This window comes from Suricata suricatta, chromosome 17 (assembly GCF_006229205.1).
Source record: "Suricata suricatta isolate VVHF042 chromosome 17, meerkat_22Aug2017_6uvM2_HiC, whole genome shotgun sequence".
In the NCBI taxonomy this organism is placed as follows: Eukaryota; Metazoa; Chordata; class Mammalia; order Carnivora; family Herpestidae; genus Suricata; species Suricata suricatta.
Window position 1 is genome coordinate 5,222,090 of NC_043716.1, and position 16,768 is coordinate 5,238,857.

A 16,768-nucleotide genomic window follows, 5' to 3' on the forward strand; every position below is an offset into this window, starting at 1 on the left:
TGCCCGTCCGGGCTGGCCCGTCCTCGGATCTCCCCCGTTCGCCCCCACTCACTCAGGTATCCTTGAGGTTCTATTCCTTCTGGAGTTCGTATTTTCTCCTTCCGCTCTCTCAGTTGAACGTAATATCCCTCTCAGTTCGAAAAACGGTGCGGAGGGAGTTTACAGAGCTCCCTTCTTCTCCGCCATTTTGGCTCCACCCAATGTTTATTTATTTTTGAGAGACGGAAAGACAGAGCGTGAGCAGGGGAGGGGCAGAGAGAGAGGGAGACACAGAATCCGAAGCAGCTCCAGGTTCTGAGCTGTCAGCACAGAGCCTGACGCGGGGCTCGAACCCACAAACCATGAGATCATGACCTGAGCCAAAGTCGGACGCTTAACCGACTGAGCTACCCAGGTGCCCCGATGTGCATCCATTTTCTAAACCACTCATCTGGGTGCTTTTAATAGTAAATGCCCCAAACAAAACCCTCCAGCTCGTTTCTGAGGACTAGCCAGGAAATGTTTCACTTGCTTGAACCCCACATTTCTTACTCGCCTCAAATCATAAAGCCCTGTATCCATAGCGTCCCTTCCTCTCTCTGCCCTACCTTCTGTCTTGATATTGCTTTTTCCACAGCACATCTGTCAGCACTCATACCTCACACTCTGTGTCCCATTTTTCCTAGGAAAGTGGCCGGAGCCCCCTCCTTCTTTCTCAGGGATGGGATGAGACCCCCATCTTCCCTTCATGGATTAACTTTGTGTTCCTTTCTGTCAGTGATTATACCCATTAGACCATATGGACTCGACATCCATGTAACAGCAGACTTCTCACAAGAATGCTTTTCTCCTCCCTCTCTTTTGTTTTCATTCCCATTAACGATAACTAGACCAGTCCTTCCATATTATTAAACGTGGTTTCAATCCGTTCTTTATTTTGTAGGAGAACCTTGGGCTGTTTGCAGCGGACCCAACCTCCAATATCTGGAAGACTTACGTTAACTACATAGACAATATGTTGCTGGATGGATTTTTTCTGGCCATTGAGTGCTCCCTCAACTACCTTCTGGAAAACACTGGTATTTACTGGTTTACAGATGTGTGTTATTACCGGAAAAATAACAGTAGCACCTGTTGAGTAAATGTGAAGTGTGATTGAGTGCTTTGTGACTCTTCCCAAAATGTTGTGGATGTTCTGTGCATCACACACAGTAGAATAGCAGAGCGATTGAGTTTCTGAATCGTTCCCAGAGAAAAGATTTCTCTCTCTTTAAAACTCGGGTGATAAACCAGGCTGTCTGATAGGGAAGCCAATAGCCCGTAGCATAAAGCAAAACCATAAATACCAATTCAATCTAAATAAAGCTTCAGGGAGACCCTGGCCAGCTTAGTCAAGACAGCTTGTGACTCTTGATCTCAGGGTTGTGGGTTTGACCCCCGAGTTGGGTGTAGAGGGTACTTTAATATATACGTATATGTGTAAAGCTTCAGGGAAAAGGATAAAGCTAGAGCAGCGGGAAGTGCAGTGTAATGGCGGCTGCATCTGGACTTGGCATTGGGAGGGGACACTGTGCCTTCAAGCCTAACGTTGTCTATTTCTGTAGCCTTTTGAGAACACAGGTAGTAGCCAGGTTAAGTGGAAGAAACAAGTTTTTCTGTGTGAAAAGTCAGACCAGCTGGGGGTCAGTTAGCTTTCAGATGGAAAAGGAATGTTAAGAAGGGTTTAAAAATTGCCTTGAATTTCTGATGGATAAAACTGAGTTAAGGTGCATGGCGTCAAGGAGCTAGTAAGGGCCAACCTTGGCTAGTAAGTCATGGGATGGAAAGAGCAGAAGCGTTCAGTAACAAGTTGAATTAAACCTTCATATTCTGGAGCGCCTGGGTGGCTCGGTCCTTTTTGGGCATCCGACTCTTGATCTCAGCTCAGGTCCTGATCTTGAGGTCATGGGTTCAAGCCCTGCGCTGGAAATGAAGCCTACTTTGAAACCAAACCAAACCAAACCTTTACATTCTGGTAGCTTCGAAGGAGCTTAGTAAGGATCACCCGGAAGAAGCAGTCAGAATGGAAAGGCAGAGGGGGAATAGTTTGAAGCCAGAGGATGAAGGGTGAGATATCAAGTCCTACCCAAGAAGAGAAAGAAAATCCAAAGGTCAAATGGGGAGGTCACGGTCAATATCCAGATACTAAGCCCAAAGAAGATGTCAGGTGCAGGCGCTTGGGCTGAGAAGACAGAGGGCAGTGAGGCTCAGCTGGGCAAATCCCATGGTAAGTGGAGGGACCGAGGTCGGTGGCACAGTCCTTGTTTTCAGGGATGCAGGAAGCTCCAAACCAAGGAGATCCAGGATAGTTAACAAGATGGGGGTATCACCTTCAAGGGCCTGGGGGCGAGTAGCCAGTGGGGCACAGAACACAGGCACTGAGACTAGAGAACTGGCTTCCCGGGACAGTTCTCACCACAGAGAACCAACCAAACATGCATGGGATGTAAGGAATGGCTCCTAAACATAGTGACTCCACACATGACCAGTGCCCATCCAGCTCTCCCGACCTGGGCTGTCTCCCCTGTCCCCTCTGTCATTTCCACCTCCTTGTGCTTGGGAGGCCAGTACCATTCCCAGGCCTTGGGCTGGACTCACTGTCCCCTGGCAGAATGCAAACCCTGCCCAGGTTAGATGCCGCCTGCCCCACCCAGAAATGCTCCTCCCTCTCCTGACTCCTGGAGTCCCTGACCAGTACCGAGGTGGCGGAACCACCAAGCCCGTCTGGCTCGGACGGTGATGATGTTGTCATTGCATCTACCATAGAGATTTGCTTCTTGTGGGAGCCCCTGGGACAGAAGACTCACAGAGTCAACAATCTCCTGAGCCTTTCACCTCCTGTGTGACCTAGTCTGTGAAGTTATCAGTATCTCATACGTGATAATGCAGGATACGCCCTGAGTACTTAATGCAAAACATGATGTTCTAGGTGTTTTTAAAAACCATTCCCCGATGACATAATTACCGTGTATTCCCTTAAGTCAAACTTGCATTTGATGGGACACTCCTGGATCCAGTCATGCAAATTTATCATCCCTGCAGTTTTTTATTTTTTTTTAACTTTTTTTTTCAATGTTTTTATTTATTTTTGAGAGAGAGAGACAGCATGAGCAGGGGAGGGTCAGAGAGAGAGGGAGACACAGAATCTGAAGACAGGCTCCAGGCTCTGAGCTGTCAGCGGAGTAAGACGCGGGGCTCGAACCCATGAACTGTGAGATCATGACCTGAGCTAAAGTCGGATGCTCAACCAACTGAGCCACCCAGGCGCCCCTTACCCCTACAATTTTTTAAATGTTTATTTACTTTTGAGAGAGAGACCAAGCATGAGCAGAGGAGGGGCAGAAAGAGGGAGAGGGAGACACAGAATCAGAAGCAGGCTGTAGGCTCTGAGCTGTCAGCAGAGAGCCCGAGGCGTGGCTTAAACCCCCCAGGTCATGAGATCATGGCCTGAGCTGAAGTTGGACACTCAACTGACTGAGCCACCCAGGCGCCCCATCATCCCTGCAATTTTGATGGCAAGGCCCTAGACTTCCCTGTCTTTGAGGACCTCCCAGTATATTAGTTGGGGTGAGTGGCTAAGCTGTGGTAACGAAAATGCCATCAGGAATGTGACTTAAAGACAAAGAGGTCTGTCCCCCAAGTTCTAGACTAAGGTGGGCGTTCAGGTTAGCAGGTGGGTTCCTGCCATGCTTTGGTCCCACCATGTCCATGTTCCGTCTTGTCTTCATTTCTGCGGTGGGGCTGGGTCACTGCCACATCCAGGCTCTACTCCATGAGCGGGGAAAAGAGCGGATATAGAGATGGCTTTCTTGCTGTCTCAGGGGCTGCAGCCCAGAGTGCCAGCCATTGCTCTCCCCCGCAGCCCACTGGGGAGGGAATCATGCCCACCCTTGCCTCTACTTCTAGGGAGGAAGGGGACAAGGATCCAATGAGTTCCCACCACCCATGGCATGCTGTGCGTAACAGTCTCCCAAATAGTCCACAGTCAATGAGATCTGAGCATCTAACTGGTTATTAATACAAGTTTAAGCACTAATCTCGTACTTGGAACATCTTGCTCTGTGTTATGTTTTGATTTAAATTGAGCAAGGCAAGTTAGTCTAGCAAGGAATCAGGGATCCGTTAATTATTTATACTGTTGTTAAATTTTTTATCACTGTAGGACTACAGAAGTAAAGTAAGTTCTGTTTTCATGGAACAGGATCAGAATGGCCAGGGCTGTGACTTGTCTTTGGTTTTTCCACCGATAGACAAGCACAGCACGGTTCACGACCGATGCAATTGCATGGTCCGTGCCTGGGAAGAGATCGGCTGCTTCCAAGAAATTAGCTTTGCAAAATCAACCCGTTCTCTGCAGCCCCCGCCTCGTTCCCTCAACCCAGGCATGGGGGAGCGCGGAAGGGGACTGGCTTGGGGTTGATCGGTCACTGGGACGTGCTCTCCGAGGACAGGAGGGTAAATGTCCTACAATGCCCAGGACGGCCCTGCGCAAGAACTGGTCTATTCAAAATGTCAGCGGCTCCCCTGCTGGTACACACTGCGCGACCGTCACCCTCACCTTTTCCGGGGGGTTAGCAAATTCTACATTTCCATTTCCCTGTACCCACACAGCTCGTCTGAAGGGAAGAAAGGTTCCGAGGGCTTTGGAAACGGGTATGGCACTTTGCCCGGCTTAACATCCTTCTTTGGTGTGTGTGTGTGTGTGTGTGTGTGTGTGTGTGTGTGTGTGTGTTGTTCTTGTGTTTCAGAAAGCAAGGCCGGACTCCCCCCGCTCTTTGAAGTGCAGCTGTGCTTAGTGATCCCAGAGCTCGATTTCTCTCCATCCCTGGAGCACGGCGTGAAGGGTGGCTTCTGTGACGCCGTCCAGGGTCTCATCGCCAGCATTTTTAGAATATCGTCTCTGGTGCCACGCCTTTCCCCACAGCACGGCTCTCCCCACTACCAGGTACCGAGTCCGCCCCCATCCTGCCTTCCGGCCCAACCTGCATCCCCTTGGTGTAACCCGCCTGCTGTGGCCTTGCCCCTCCCTAGGCTGACATGGAGGGCACGGCGCGCTTGGCCAGCATGAGGAGCACGTTCCTGGACAGGGTTCAGAGCACGGTGGCCCTCTGCAGCGGCTACCGGAGTGCCTTCAGCCAGTATTCCCACCTCTACGTGGAGGACCGGAAGGAGGTTCTGAGTCAGTTTCTGTCGTATGGGCATGTCCTCACGCCCGAGGAGATGGAGGCCCATGCAGACGACGGCCTTCCAGAGAGTCCACCTCTGCTCCATCAGTTTAAGGCACAGATCGACTCCTACGAACAGCTGTATGAAGACGTGTGCGGGCTGGAGCCCGTCAAGGTGTTTGACGGCTGGATGAAAATAGACGTACGGCCCCTGAGAGCATCTCTGCTGAACCTCATTAAGAAGTGGAGCCTCACATTCAAGCAGCACCTCGTTGACCACGTCACCAACAGGTGAGCCCATTGTTCTAGCTTTCCCCGAGCCGTTGGGGCCGCCATGTTTTTCAAATTCTTCAATATTTTCCCCCAGCAGGTACACGGGCTCAGTGAAAACTTGAAACAGCTTGTTGAGGGTCCAGGCCCTTGGACACCAGCCGTAACTTTAGTCCTGCCTTTCTTTGGTTCGCCAGACGTGGCCTCTTTTGGTTTTATTTTATGTTCTATCCGGTGCCCAGTGCATGAAAGGCACTCGGTGAGTGGTAAGCCACGTTCCGTGTGGCAATAGCAGATCCAACCTTCCCTTTGCAGCCCTGGGAAATCTCTTCAAGCCTGGGAGGCGGAGGGCGTCTGATGGGCTCTTAGAACTTATTTCTACCGCTCCCTCCTTGTCTCGGATGACCCAGCTTTGCAATGTGGAAGTTACTAAATCCCCACACTCCGGATGCCCACGTGGGCCGATCTGGCCATGGGACAGACTGGCTCTGACACTGCTCCCCGGTGCACTGTGACTACCCAGCACCAGGCTCTGCCACCCAGAGCATCGGCCTCTGGGTGAATAGGTTGGTCCTCGGTCTCCTGGTCCCTTCACCTTGGTCTGCCTCCCACAGACCTGCCACATTCAGAACCTCAACTAGCATCCCTGACCCAGAGTCCTTGAGGGGAGTCATGGTCCCTTTGTGCAGCCATCAGCCTGGGGGCATCAGCTGTGCTTACAGGCGAGATGACCCACCCCCTCCTTGATTCTGGGGGTGGCCTTCTTAATGCTTCCACTGCCGTGCCCAGGGATCTAGTGCTGTGAGCAGAAAGAAAATGACCCCACCGAGGACGTGTCTGCAAATCAATTCCAAGAGACCCTGCAGGGGTGAGGGTCCTCTGCTCTAGAAAATTCCAGGAGAGCCTGGTCGGATATCTGAAGAGGGTTTGCCTGCTGGTTCTCAGAAGAGGCCAGGTGTCCAGGTTCACGGAAACTGTGACTTGCTGAGCAGCTGAGCAGCAGGACGGGGAAACACTGACCAGAGGCGGGGCAGCGACGGAGAAGTCCCTGCATCCCGCTGCTCCGTGGTCCCTTTCCCTTGGTAGGTCTGGGGATCCAAGGACATGGAGGCATGTCTCAAAACACAGGCCTTATTGTTACTACCCTGTGGCAGGGCCACCTGAGAGACTGTAGGAAATGATGGTCACCAGGAAGAGCATTGGTTCTCCTGGATTCCAGGAGGACAGGACACACCGTGCCATGCAGGGCCGCCCAGGAAGGCGCTGGGGTCCATCAGGCAGAGGGCACAACGGGAAAATGTGGGCAAGAACGTTTGTTGTGGTTTCCCTGGAACAGAGCTGGGGACACAGGGCCAGCAGGGGGACCACTGACGCTCTTGAATGAGTTCTGCAGGCTCAGGGACCAGAGGGACGGACTGCGTCTAGGTGTTGGGTCCCTGGCCCTGGAGTGGTCAGAGCAGGTGGGAGGTGGGAACCAGAAAGAGGAGGCGGTGGGAGGCCTGGACCCTGGACGGGTCGGTTTGCGTGTGGGAGGCGGGCTCAGAGGCGAGTCATTTAGTGCCTCGGAGCACACGGTTGACACAGGATGCAGCGGTACTGGCTGCCAGGCGCCTCGCCCACACGACGTGGCAGGATCTCGTAGTTGGTGTGACACCTGGTGTTCGTGTCCTTTGACCGTCCTTTCCTTAACCTGAAAGGAGACGATGACCAGATTCCTCTGAGGTGGGACCTCACTGTGGTGAATACTTGGCATTACCCTCCTCCTGAGTAAAGTGGCTCCTCTTTTAATGTTTCTTGGAGACTGTGTGTTTCTCCTTCTGTGCCCACACAGAGCTCCTGCCCACTTGTTTTTTTAAGTTTATTTTGAGAGAGCGAGATAGAGAGGGAGCAGGAGAGGGGCAGAGAGAGAAGGAGACAGAGAATCCCAAGCAGGCTCCACGCTGTCAGTGCAGAGCCCGATGCAGGGCTCAAACTCATGAACCGTGAGAGCATGCCCTGAACCGAAACCGAGTCAGACGCTTAACTGACGGAGCCACCCAGGTGCCCCTTGCCCACTTTTTGTCAGACTTTATTTTTGCCTTGATGTTGTTGACATGCTTTTTCTTTCACCACTTGACACGTACTCTCTCTAATCCTGTCCTGGTTGTGTGTATTGCAAACACAGCCTCCCATTCTGTAGCCTGTCTGTTCATCTTTGTCCCTTTGTTGCATTTCATCTTGTTAAATCCTTTTGCACCCCGAGATCCTAATGACGCTCTCACATATGCTGTCGGAAAAGCTTTGTAATTTCATCTTTCACTTTAAGTAGCCCCTTGTCTGCTGCTGCCTTATAGGAAAAAATCCGCATTCCTATAGTTTTGTCATACATCTTAATACCTTGCAGGCCAAGTCAGTGCCTTGGCCATCATCGTTAAGAATGTCTCCACAATTCCTGGCCCTTACTGTTCTACAGAAATGTACAAATCAGTGTGCAGAAGAAAACAAAATCTGGATTAAAAAACATTCTTTAAATGTTTTATTTATTTTTGAGAGAGAGACAGCTTGAGCAGGGGAGGGTCAGAGAGAGAGGGAGACACAGAACCCGAAGACAGGCTCCAGGTTCTGAGCTCGCTGTCAGCACAGAGCCCGACGTGGGGCTCAAACCCACGAACTGCGAGGTCATGACCTGGGCCAAAGCCAGACTGAGCCCCCCAGGTCCCCCGGGTTCTGTTGTATTTGCAGTGACGATGCCTCAACTTGAAGACCGTTGTCATCCATAGGCACTGAGTGTTTCTACCCAAGAACACGTCATTTTTCCATACATCTGTGCCTTTAATGTCTCTCAATGAAATTTTATAATCATTACCTTTAAGGTAATTCTCATGTCTTTAAGATTTATTCCTAGATATTTTAATCTTGGGCTTCTAGTGCAAATGATATTTTAAAATTGTGTTTTCTGTGGAAATGGAGTTGATTTCTGTTTATTGATTTTGTATCCAGCATCTCTGCTATATTAACTTATTAATCACAATAATTTATCTGCACTCTCCTTTGGGTTTGCTGTGTACATGGTCATCATCTACAAATTTATAATAGTTTTACTTCTTCCTGAGAAGAAAAGGACTGAGAAGCCTTTTTTTCCCCCTAATCCATTTTATTGCTGTTTTTTTCCTTGCCATACTGGCTAGGACTTGAAGTTTGTTGTTGAAAAAAGTGGTAATGACAGGTACCGATCTTGTCTGATCATATTTAAAAAAAAAATTTTAATGTTATTTTTGAGAGACAGAGTGCGAACGGGGGAGGGGCAGAGAGAGAGGGAGACACAGAATCCGAAGCAGGCTCCAGGCTCTGAGCTGTCAGCACAGAGCCCGACGCAGGGCTCGAACCCACGAACCGTGAGATCATGACCTGCATTGAAGTCAGATGCTCAGCCAACTGAGCCATCCAGGTGCCCAATTTTTATTTAATTTTTAATATTTCTTTTTTTTAATGTTTTATTTAGTTTTGATACAGAGTGACAGAGCATGAGAGGGAGAGGGGCGGAGAGAGAGGGAGACACAGAATCTGAAGCAGGCTCCAGGCTCTAAGCTGTCAGCACAGAGCCCGACGCAGGGCTCGAACCCACGAACTGTGAGATCATGACCTGAGCAGAAGTTGGACGCTTAACCGACTGAGGCCCCCAGGCGCCCCATCTTGTCCTGTCTTAAACTTAGATGATATTATAACATTTCACCACTAAGCATAATATTTGCTGTGAGCTTTTGTGGGTTCTATTTATGTAATTTTAAAAGTTCCATTCTTTTTTTTTTTTAAGTTTACTTAAATTCTTTTTAGCCATCTCTACACCCCATGTGGGATTCAAACTCACAGCCCCAAGATCAAGCGTCACATGCTCTTCCCGCTGAGCCAGAGGAGCCCCTAGAGAAATTCCCTTCTATTCCTAATTTGTTTAGGGGGGTTTAACATACATGGATATAACATTTTGTGAAGTGCTTTTTCTCACTCTGTTAAGACAATTCTGTTTTTTCCTCCCCCATCGAAATGTTAAAGTGGGAAATATATTAGTTTCTAATATTAAGCCAGCTGAGTGTTACTGAGAAAACTCAACCACAAAGTATCATCTTTTCCAATGTATCCACTGGTTGACTGTGTGAACACATACAGGTTATTGTTGATGTGTCTGTGTGATTGAGATCGGCCTTCGGTTGTCCTTTCCCACATCATGCCCTGTGGTTTTGCTAGTTTCATCAAATGAGTTCGGAAGTCATCCTTACTGTTTGCTCTCTGGAAGAGTTAGTGTAAGATTGGAATTTTCTGATCCTTGAAGATTTGATTTAAATCTCCCTTGAACTTCTGAGCTAGGTGTTTTCTTTGTGACGAGTTTTGTACCTATGATTACCCTAATAGTTATGAGATATTAAGGTTTTTCATTCCTTAGTCATAGTTGTCAAGGTACGTCTCCACTTCATGTAACTCTTTAAATTGTCATAAAATTTATAATATTCTCTTATCTGCTTACTCTCTGCAGAATCTATAATTATGTCCCCCTTGTCATTTCTATTCATTTCCATTTGTGTGTTCTGCCTACTTTCATTAAACTTGCCAAAGATTTACAAAGAAGTATTTTACAAACTCCTTGATCCTCTTTATTACAATTTAATTTCTATTTCAATAATTTATTCTCTTATGTTTATTATGTCCTACTTCCTTATATTTACTTTTTCTTCTTGGCTAAGTTAAGACTGATGTTTTGCTTATTCACTTTGAGCTGTCTTTGTTAATGTAATATTTAAATTAATGTAAAATATTTAAATGTGATATTTAATATAAATATTGAATGACATAATATTTAATTTATGAATTCCCTTCTTGGTACAACTTTACCTACATCTCACAGGTCTCAGTATGTTATATTTTCTTTATAATTTAGTTCTAAGCATTTTTAATACGCATTATGGTGTGTTTATATATATTTAATATTTCCAAACATAGAGTTCTTCCAGCTATATATTTTAAAGATTTTAAAGTTTTTAATTAAAAATTTTTTAATGTTTTTTATTTATTTTTGAAAGACAGAGAGAGACAGTGGGAGCAGGGGAGGGGCAGAGAGAGAGGGAGACACAGAATCCAAAGCAGGCTCCAGGCTCCGAGCTGTCAGCATAGAGCCCGACGTGGGTCTTGAACCCATGGTCTGTGACATCATGACCTGAGCCGAAGCCAGACGCTTAACTGACTGAGCCACCCAGGTGCCCCTAAAGTTTTTAATTTTAACCCAAGTATAGATAATACACAGTGTTATATTAGTTTCAGGTGTCTCGTAGAGTGATTCATTGCTTCGTGTATTACTCAGCGTTCTTCGTGACCAGTCTGCTCCAGTCCCCATCACACATTTCACCCATCACCCCTCCCACATCCACTCTGTGGCCATCAGTTCTCTATAGCTCAGAGTCTGTTTTGTGGTTTGTCTCCCCCCACCCCACTTCGTTTCTTGAATTTCACAGATGGGTGAAATCATACAACGATTTCATCATCTTCTCTGACCTGTTTCACTTAGCATTATACTCTCTAGCTTTCTCTGTGTTGTTGCAAGGGGCAAGATTTCATTATTTTTATAGCTGAGTAATATTCCATTGTTTATGTGTGTGTGTGTGTACACGTCGTCTTTATCCATTCATCAATTGATGGACACTTGGGCTGCTTCCATAGTTTGACTAGTATAAATAATGCTGGTGTAAACATACGGTGTTTTTGTATTTTTGGGTAAATATCCAGTAGTGGGAATGATTAATGGATCATAGGGCAGTTCTATTTTTAACTTAAAAATTTTTTTTAATGTTTATTTATTTCTGAGAAAGGAGATGGGAGGGTCAGAAAGAAAGGGAGTCACAGAATCCAAAGCAGGATCCAGGCTCTGAGTTGTCAGCACAGAGGCTGATGCGGGGTTCAAACTCAGGAACAGTGAGATCATGACCTGAAACTGAAGTCGGATGTTTAACTGACTGAGCCACCCAGGCAACCCTATTTTTAACTTAATCAAAAAAAGTTAAGTTCTATTTGAAAGAGAGGGAGAGTGCAAGCAGGGGAGGGACAGAGGAAGAGGGAAAGAGAGAATCCAAAGCAGGCTCCACGCTCAGCAAGGAGCCGGTCACGGGGCTCAATCTCATGACCATGAGATTATGACCTAAGCTAAAATAAAGATTCAGATGCTTAACTAACTGAGCCACCCAGGTGTCTCTATTTTTAACTTTTTGAGGAACCTCCACACTGTTTTCCAGAGTGGCTGCACCAGTTTGCATTTCCATCAACAGTACAGGAAGGTTCCCCTTTCTCTGTATTCTCGCCGACACCTCTTGTATCCTGTGTTGTTGTTGTTGTTGTTGTTGTTTTTAATTTTTTTAAATGTTTTTGTTTATTTTAAAGAGAGAGAGAGAGACAGTGTGAGCAAAGGAGGGTCAGAGAGAGAAGGAGTCACAGGATCTGAAGACAGGCTCCAGGCTCTGAGCTAGCAGTCAGCACAGAGCCCAACGTGGAGCTTGAACCCACGAACTGTGAGATCATGACCTAAGCTGAAGTCGGACACTCAACCAACTGAGCCACCAAGGTGTCCCTCCTGTGTTGTTGACGTTAGCCTTCTAACTGGTGTGAAGTGTGAGGTGGTATCTCACTGTGGTTTTGATTTGCACTTCCCTGATGATGAGTGATGTTGAGCATCTTTTCATGTGTCTGTTGGCCATCTGTAGGACATCTTTGGAGAAATGTCTGTTCATGTTGTCTGCCCATTTTTAATTGGATTTGTGTTTTTTGGGTGTTGAATTGTATGAGTTCATACATTTTGGATACTAACCCTTTATTGGATATGTCCTTTGCAAATATCTTCTCCTATTTTGTAGGTTGTCTTTTAGTTTCACTGATTGTTTCCTATGCTGTGCAGAAGCTTTTTATTTTGATGTAGTCCAATAGTTTATTTTTGCTTTTGTTTTCTTTGCCTCAGGAGACATATCTAGAAAGATGTTCTTAGGCCAGTGTCAGAGAAATCACTGCCTGTGTTCTCTTCTAGGATTGTTATGATCGCAGGTCTCACATTTAGTATTTAATCCATTTTGAGTTTACTTTTGTGTATGGTGTAAGAAAGTGGTCCAATTTCATTCTTTGGCATGTAGCTATCCAAGTTTCCCAGCACCATTTCTTGAAGAGACTTTTTTCCCTCATTGCATATTCTTGCCTCTTTTGTTGAACATTGATTGACCATATAATCGTAGGTTTGTTTCTGGGCTTTCTATCCTGTTCCGTTGATCTATGTCTGTTTTTGTGCCAGTACCATATTGTTTGGATTACTGGAGCCCTTTAGTATAACTTGAAATCCAGAATTGTGATGCCTCCAGCTTTGTTTTCCTTTTTTAAGATCATTTTGACTTTTTGAGTTCTTCCGTGGTTCCTTACAGATTTTACGATTATTTGTTGTAGTTCTGTGAAAAATGCTGTTAGTATTTTGGTAGGGATTGCATTAAGTCTGTAGACTGCTTTGGGTAGTATGGGCATTTTAACAATATGTGTTCTTCCAATTCATGACCATGTGATACCTTTCCATTTGTCTGTGTCGTCTTCGGATTCTTTCATCAGTGTTTTATAGTTTACAGCATACAGGTCTTTCATCTCCTTGCTTAAGTTTATTCCTAGGTATTTTATTATTTTTGGTATGGTCGTAAATGGGATTGTTTTCTTAATTTCTCTTTCTGTTACTTCACTATTTGTGCAGAAATGCAGTGGATTCCTCTACATTGATTTTGTATCCTGCGACCTTATTGAATTCATTTGTCAATTCTAGTAGTTTTCTGGTAGCATCTTTAGGATTTTCCGTATAAAGTGTCAAGTCATCTGCAAGTGAAAGTTTCACTACTTTCTTACTAATTTGGATGCCTTTTATTTATTTTTCTTGTCCATTTGCCGTGGCTAGGACTTCCAGTACTGTGTTGAAAAAAAGTGGTGAGAGTGGACATCATGTCTTGTTCCTTATCCTAGAGTGGAAGCTCTTAGGTTTTCACCATTGAGTATGATATTAGTCGTGCAATTTTCATATATGGCCTTTATTACACTGAGGTATATGTTCCCTCTAAGCCTAGTTTGTTGAGGGTTTTGATCATGAATGGATGTTATACTTCAGTAAATGCTTTTTCTTCCTCTATTGAAATGATTGTATGGTTCTCATTGTTTCTCTTATTAATGTGATGTGTCATGTTGATTGATTTGCAATTAATGAATCACCCTCGCATCCTGGGAATAAATCCCTCTTGATCAGGGTAAATGACTTTTTTTTTTAAAGTATTGCTTGATTGGTTTCTTAATATATTTTTTAAAGTTTTTAATGTTTTTATTTATTTTTGAGAGAGAGAGAGACAGCGTGAGCAGGGGAGGGTCAGAGAGAGAGGGAGACACAGAATCTGAAGACAGGCTCCAGGCCCTGAGCTTGCTGTCAGCACAGAGCCCGATGCAGGGCTCGAACCCACAAACAGTGAGATCATGACCTGAGCCAAAGAGGGACGCTTAATCCACTGAGCCACCCAGGTGCCCTGGTTTCTTAATATTTTGTTGAGCATTTTTGCATGTGTGTTATTCATAGATATTGGCCTCTGGTGGATGTGGGTGTGGTGTCTTTATCGGGTTTTGGTATCAAGGTAATACAGATCCTGTGGAATGAATTTTGAGCTTTTCCTTCTGTTGTTTGGAATAATTTGAGAAGAATAAGTATTCATACTTTTCTAAATGTTTGGTAGAATTCACCTGTGAAGTCATCTGGTCCTGGACTTTTGTTTGTTGGGAGGTTTTTCTTATTATTGATTCAATTTCATTGCTGGTAGTTGGTTTGCTTAAAATTTCTATTTCTTCCTGGTTTAGTTTTGTGAGGTTATATGTTTCCTGGAATTTATCCATTTCTTCTAGGTTGTCCAATTTATTGGACTATCATTTTTCATAATATTCTCCTATAATCTTTTTTATTTCTGTGGTGTCAGTTATTTCTCCTCTTTCATTTCTGATTTTGTTTGAGTTCTCTCTGTCTCTGTCTCTTTCCCTCTTTGAGTCTGTCTAAAGGTTTATCAAGTTTGTTGATCTTTTCAAAGAATGAGCTTCTGGTTTCACTGACCTGTTCTATTGCCTTTTTAGTTTTTATTTCATTTATTTCTTCTCTAATATTTGTTATTGCCTGCCTTCTGAGTTTGGGATTTATGTGTTCTTATTCTAGCTCCTTAGGTGTAAGGCTGTTTATTTGAGATTTTTCTTGCTTCGTAAGTTTGGCCTGTAGTGCTATAAACATCCCTCTTAGAACCGCTTTTGCTGCATCCCAAAGATTTTGGACCACTGCATTTTCATTTTCACTTGTCTCCATGGATTTTTGGATTTCCCATTTGATACATTGGTTGACTCTTTCAGTGTTTAGTAGCATGTCACTTAACCTCCATGAATTTGTGTTCTTTCCAGACTTTCTTAGGGTTGATTTCTAGTTTCATAGCATGTGGTCCGAAAAGATACCTGGAATAACTTCAGTGTCCTTGAATTTGTTACAACTTGTTTTGTGGCCTGATGTGTGCTCTGTCCTGAAGAATGTTCCATGTGCACTTGACAAGAATGTGTATTCTGCTCTTTTAGGATGGAATGTTGTGGCTGTATCTGTTTAATCCATCTGGTCCTGGGGCACCTGGTAGCTCAGTCGGTTAAGCGTCATGATCTCATGGTTCGTGGGTTCGAGCCCTGTGTCGGGCTCTGTGCTGACAGCTCAGAGCCTGGAGCCTGCTTCAGATTCTGTGTCTCCCTCTCTCTCTGACCCTCCCCTGCTCACGCTGTGTCTCTCTGTCTCTCAAAAATAAATAAAAAACATTAAAAAAAATTTAATTCATGTGGTTCAATATGTCTTTCAAAGCCATTGTTTCCTTATTGGTACTCTGTTTGGATGATCCATTGATGTTAAGAGGGGTGTTAAAGGTCCCTACTATTATTATATTACTATCAATTATTTCCTTTATGTTTGTTATTAACTGTTTTAAGTTTTTGCTGTTTCGTGTTGGGTGCATAAATATTTACAATTGTTACATCTTCTTGTTGGATTGTCCCCTCAATGATTACATTGATAACATTCTTCGTCTCTTGTTATAGCCTTCATTTTAATATCTATTTTGTCTAATATAATAATTGCTAACCTGGCTTTCTTTCCACATCCATTTGTGTGGCAAATGTTTCTCCATCCCCTCACTTTCTATTTCATTTCTCTGCATGTGTCTAGGTCTGAAATGAGTCTCCTGTAGGAAGCACATAGATGGTCTTGTTTTCTTATCCTTTCAGTCACCCTGTGTCTTTTGATTGAAGCATTTAGTCCATTGACCTTCAAAACAGTGATTGATAGGTATGTATGTATTGTTTTGTTATTTGATTTATGGTTTCACTGACCTGTTCTATTGCCTTTTTAGTACATTGGCTTTCTTTAGTGATATATGTGGATTCCTTTCTCTTCATTTTTTGGTATATCTAATACTGGGTTTTGATTGGTGGTTACCACTAGGCTTCGATGTAGTATTTTCTGCATACGGCAGACTATACGCGGTTGATGGCTGCTTCATTTTGAACCCAATCTTCACTCCTTTCCCCTCCATGTCTTAGGCATGTGATGTCATACTTTAATTCTTTTATTTTGTGAGTCCCTTGACTGATCTTTACAATTATACTTACTTTTACTGTGTTTGTGCTGCCTACTTTTCTTAGTCTTGCTTATGATCTTTCCTTTCCCCTCAGAGTCACCTTTAACATTCCTTGAAGGGCTGGTTTGTGGTCATGAATTCCTCTAACATTTGGTGGTTTGAGAAACTCTTCATTTCTCCTTCCCTTCTGAATGACAGCCTTGCTGGATAGAGTATTCCTGGCTGCAGATTTTTTTTTCCTTTCAGCACTTTGAATATATTACTCTGTTGCCTTATGGCCTCCAAAGTTTCTTCTGAAAAATCTGCTCATAGCCTTATGGGGTTTCCCTTGTATGTAACTGCTCTCTTTTGCTGCTTTAAAAATTCTCTCTTGGGGCACCTGGGTGGCTCAGTAGGTTAAGCATCTGGCTTTGGCTCAGGTCATGATCTCACAGTTTGTGGGTTCGAGCCCCGCGTCGGGCTCTGTGCCGACCACTAGCTCAGAGCCTGGAGCCTGCCTCAGATTCTGTACCTCCCTTTCTCTCTGCCCCTCTCCCCCTTGCACTGTCTCTCTCTGTCTCTCAAAAATAAATAAAAAACATTTTAAAAAATTCTCTCTTTATTACTACTTTTTGCCATCTTAATTACTGTGGGTCTTGGTGTGGACCTGCT

At 44.8% G+C, this 16,768-nt stretch overlaps 1 protein-coding gene across 1 annotated transcript in view; it reads left to right on the top strand.

Annotated features, from left to right (window-relative positions):
- DNAH9 (dynein axonemal heavy chain 9) overlaps positions 1–16,768 on the top strand; it is a 319,797-nt gene that overhangs the window by 50,396 nt on the left and 252,633 nt on the right. The window contains exons 15-17 of the mRNA XM_029928843.1: positions 923–1,058; positions 4,767–4,963; positions 5,050–5,474. Of these exons, the coding sequence (XP_029784703.1) occupies positions 923–1,058; positions 4,767–4,963; positions 5,050–5,474 (758 nt within the window). The remainder of the gene's footprint in view (positions 1–922; positions 1,059–4,766; positions 4,964–5,049; positions 5,475–16,768) is intronic.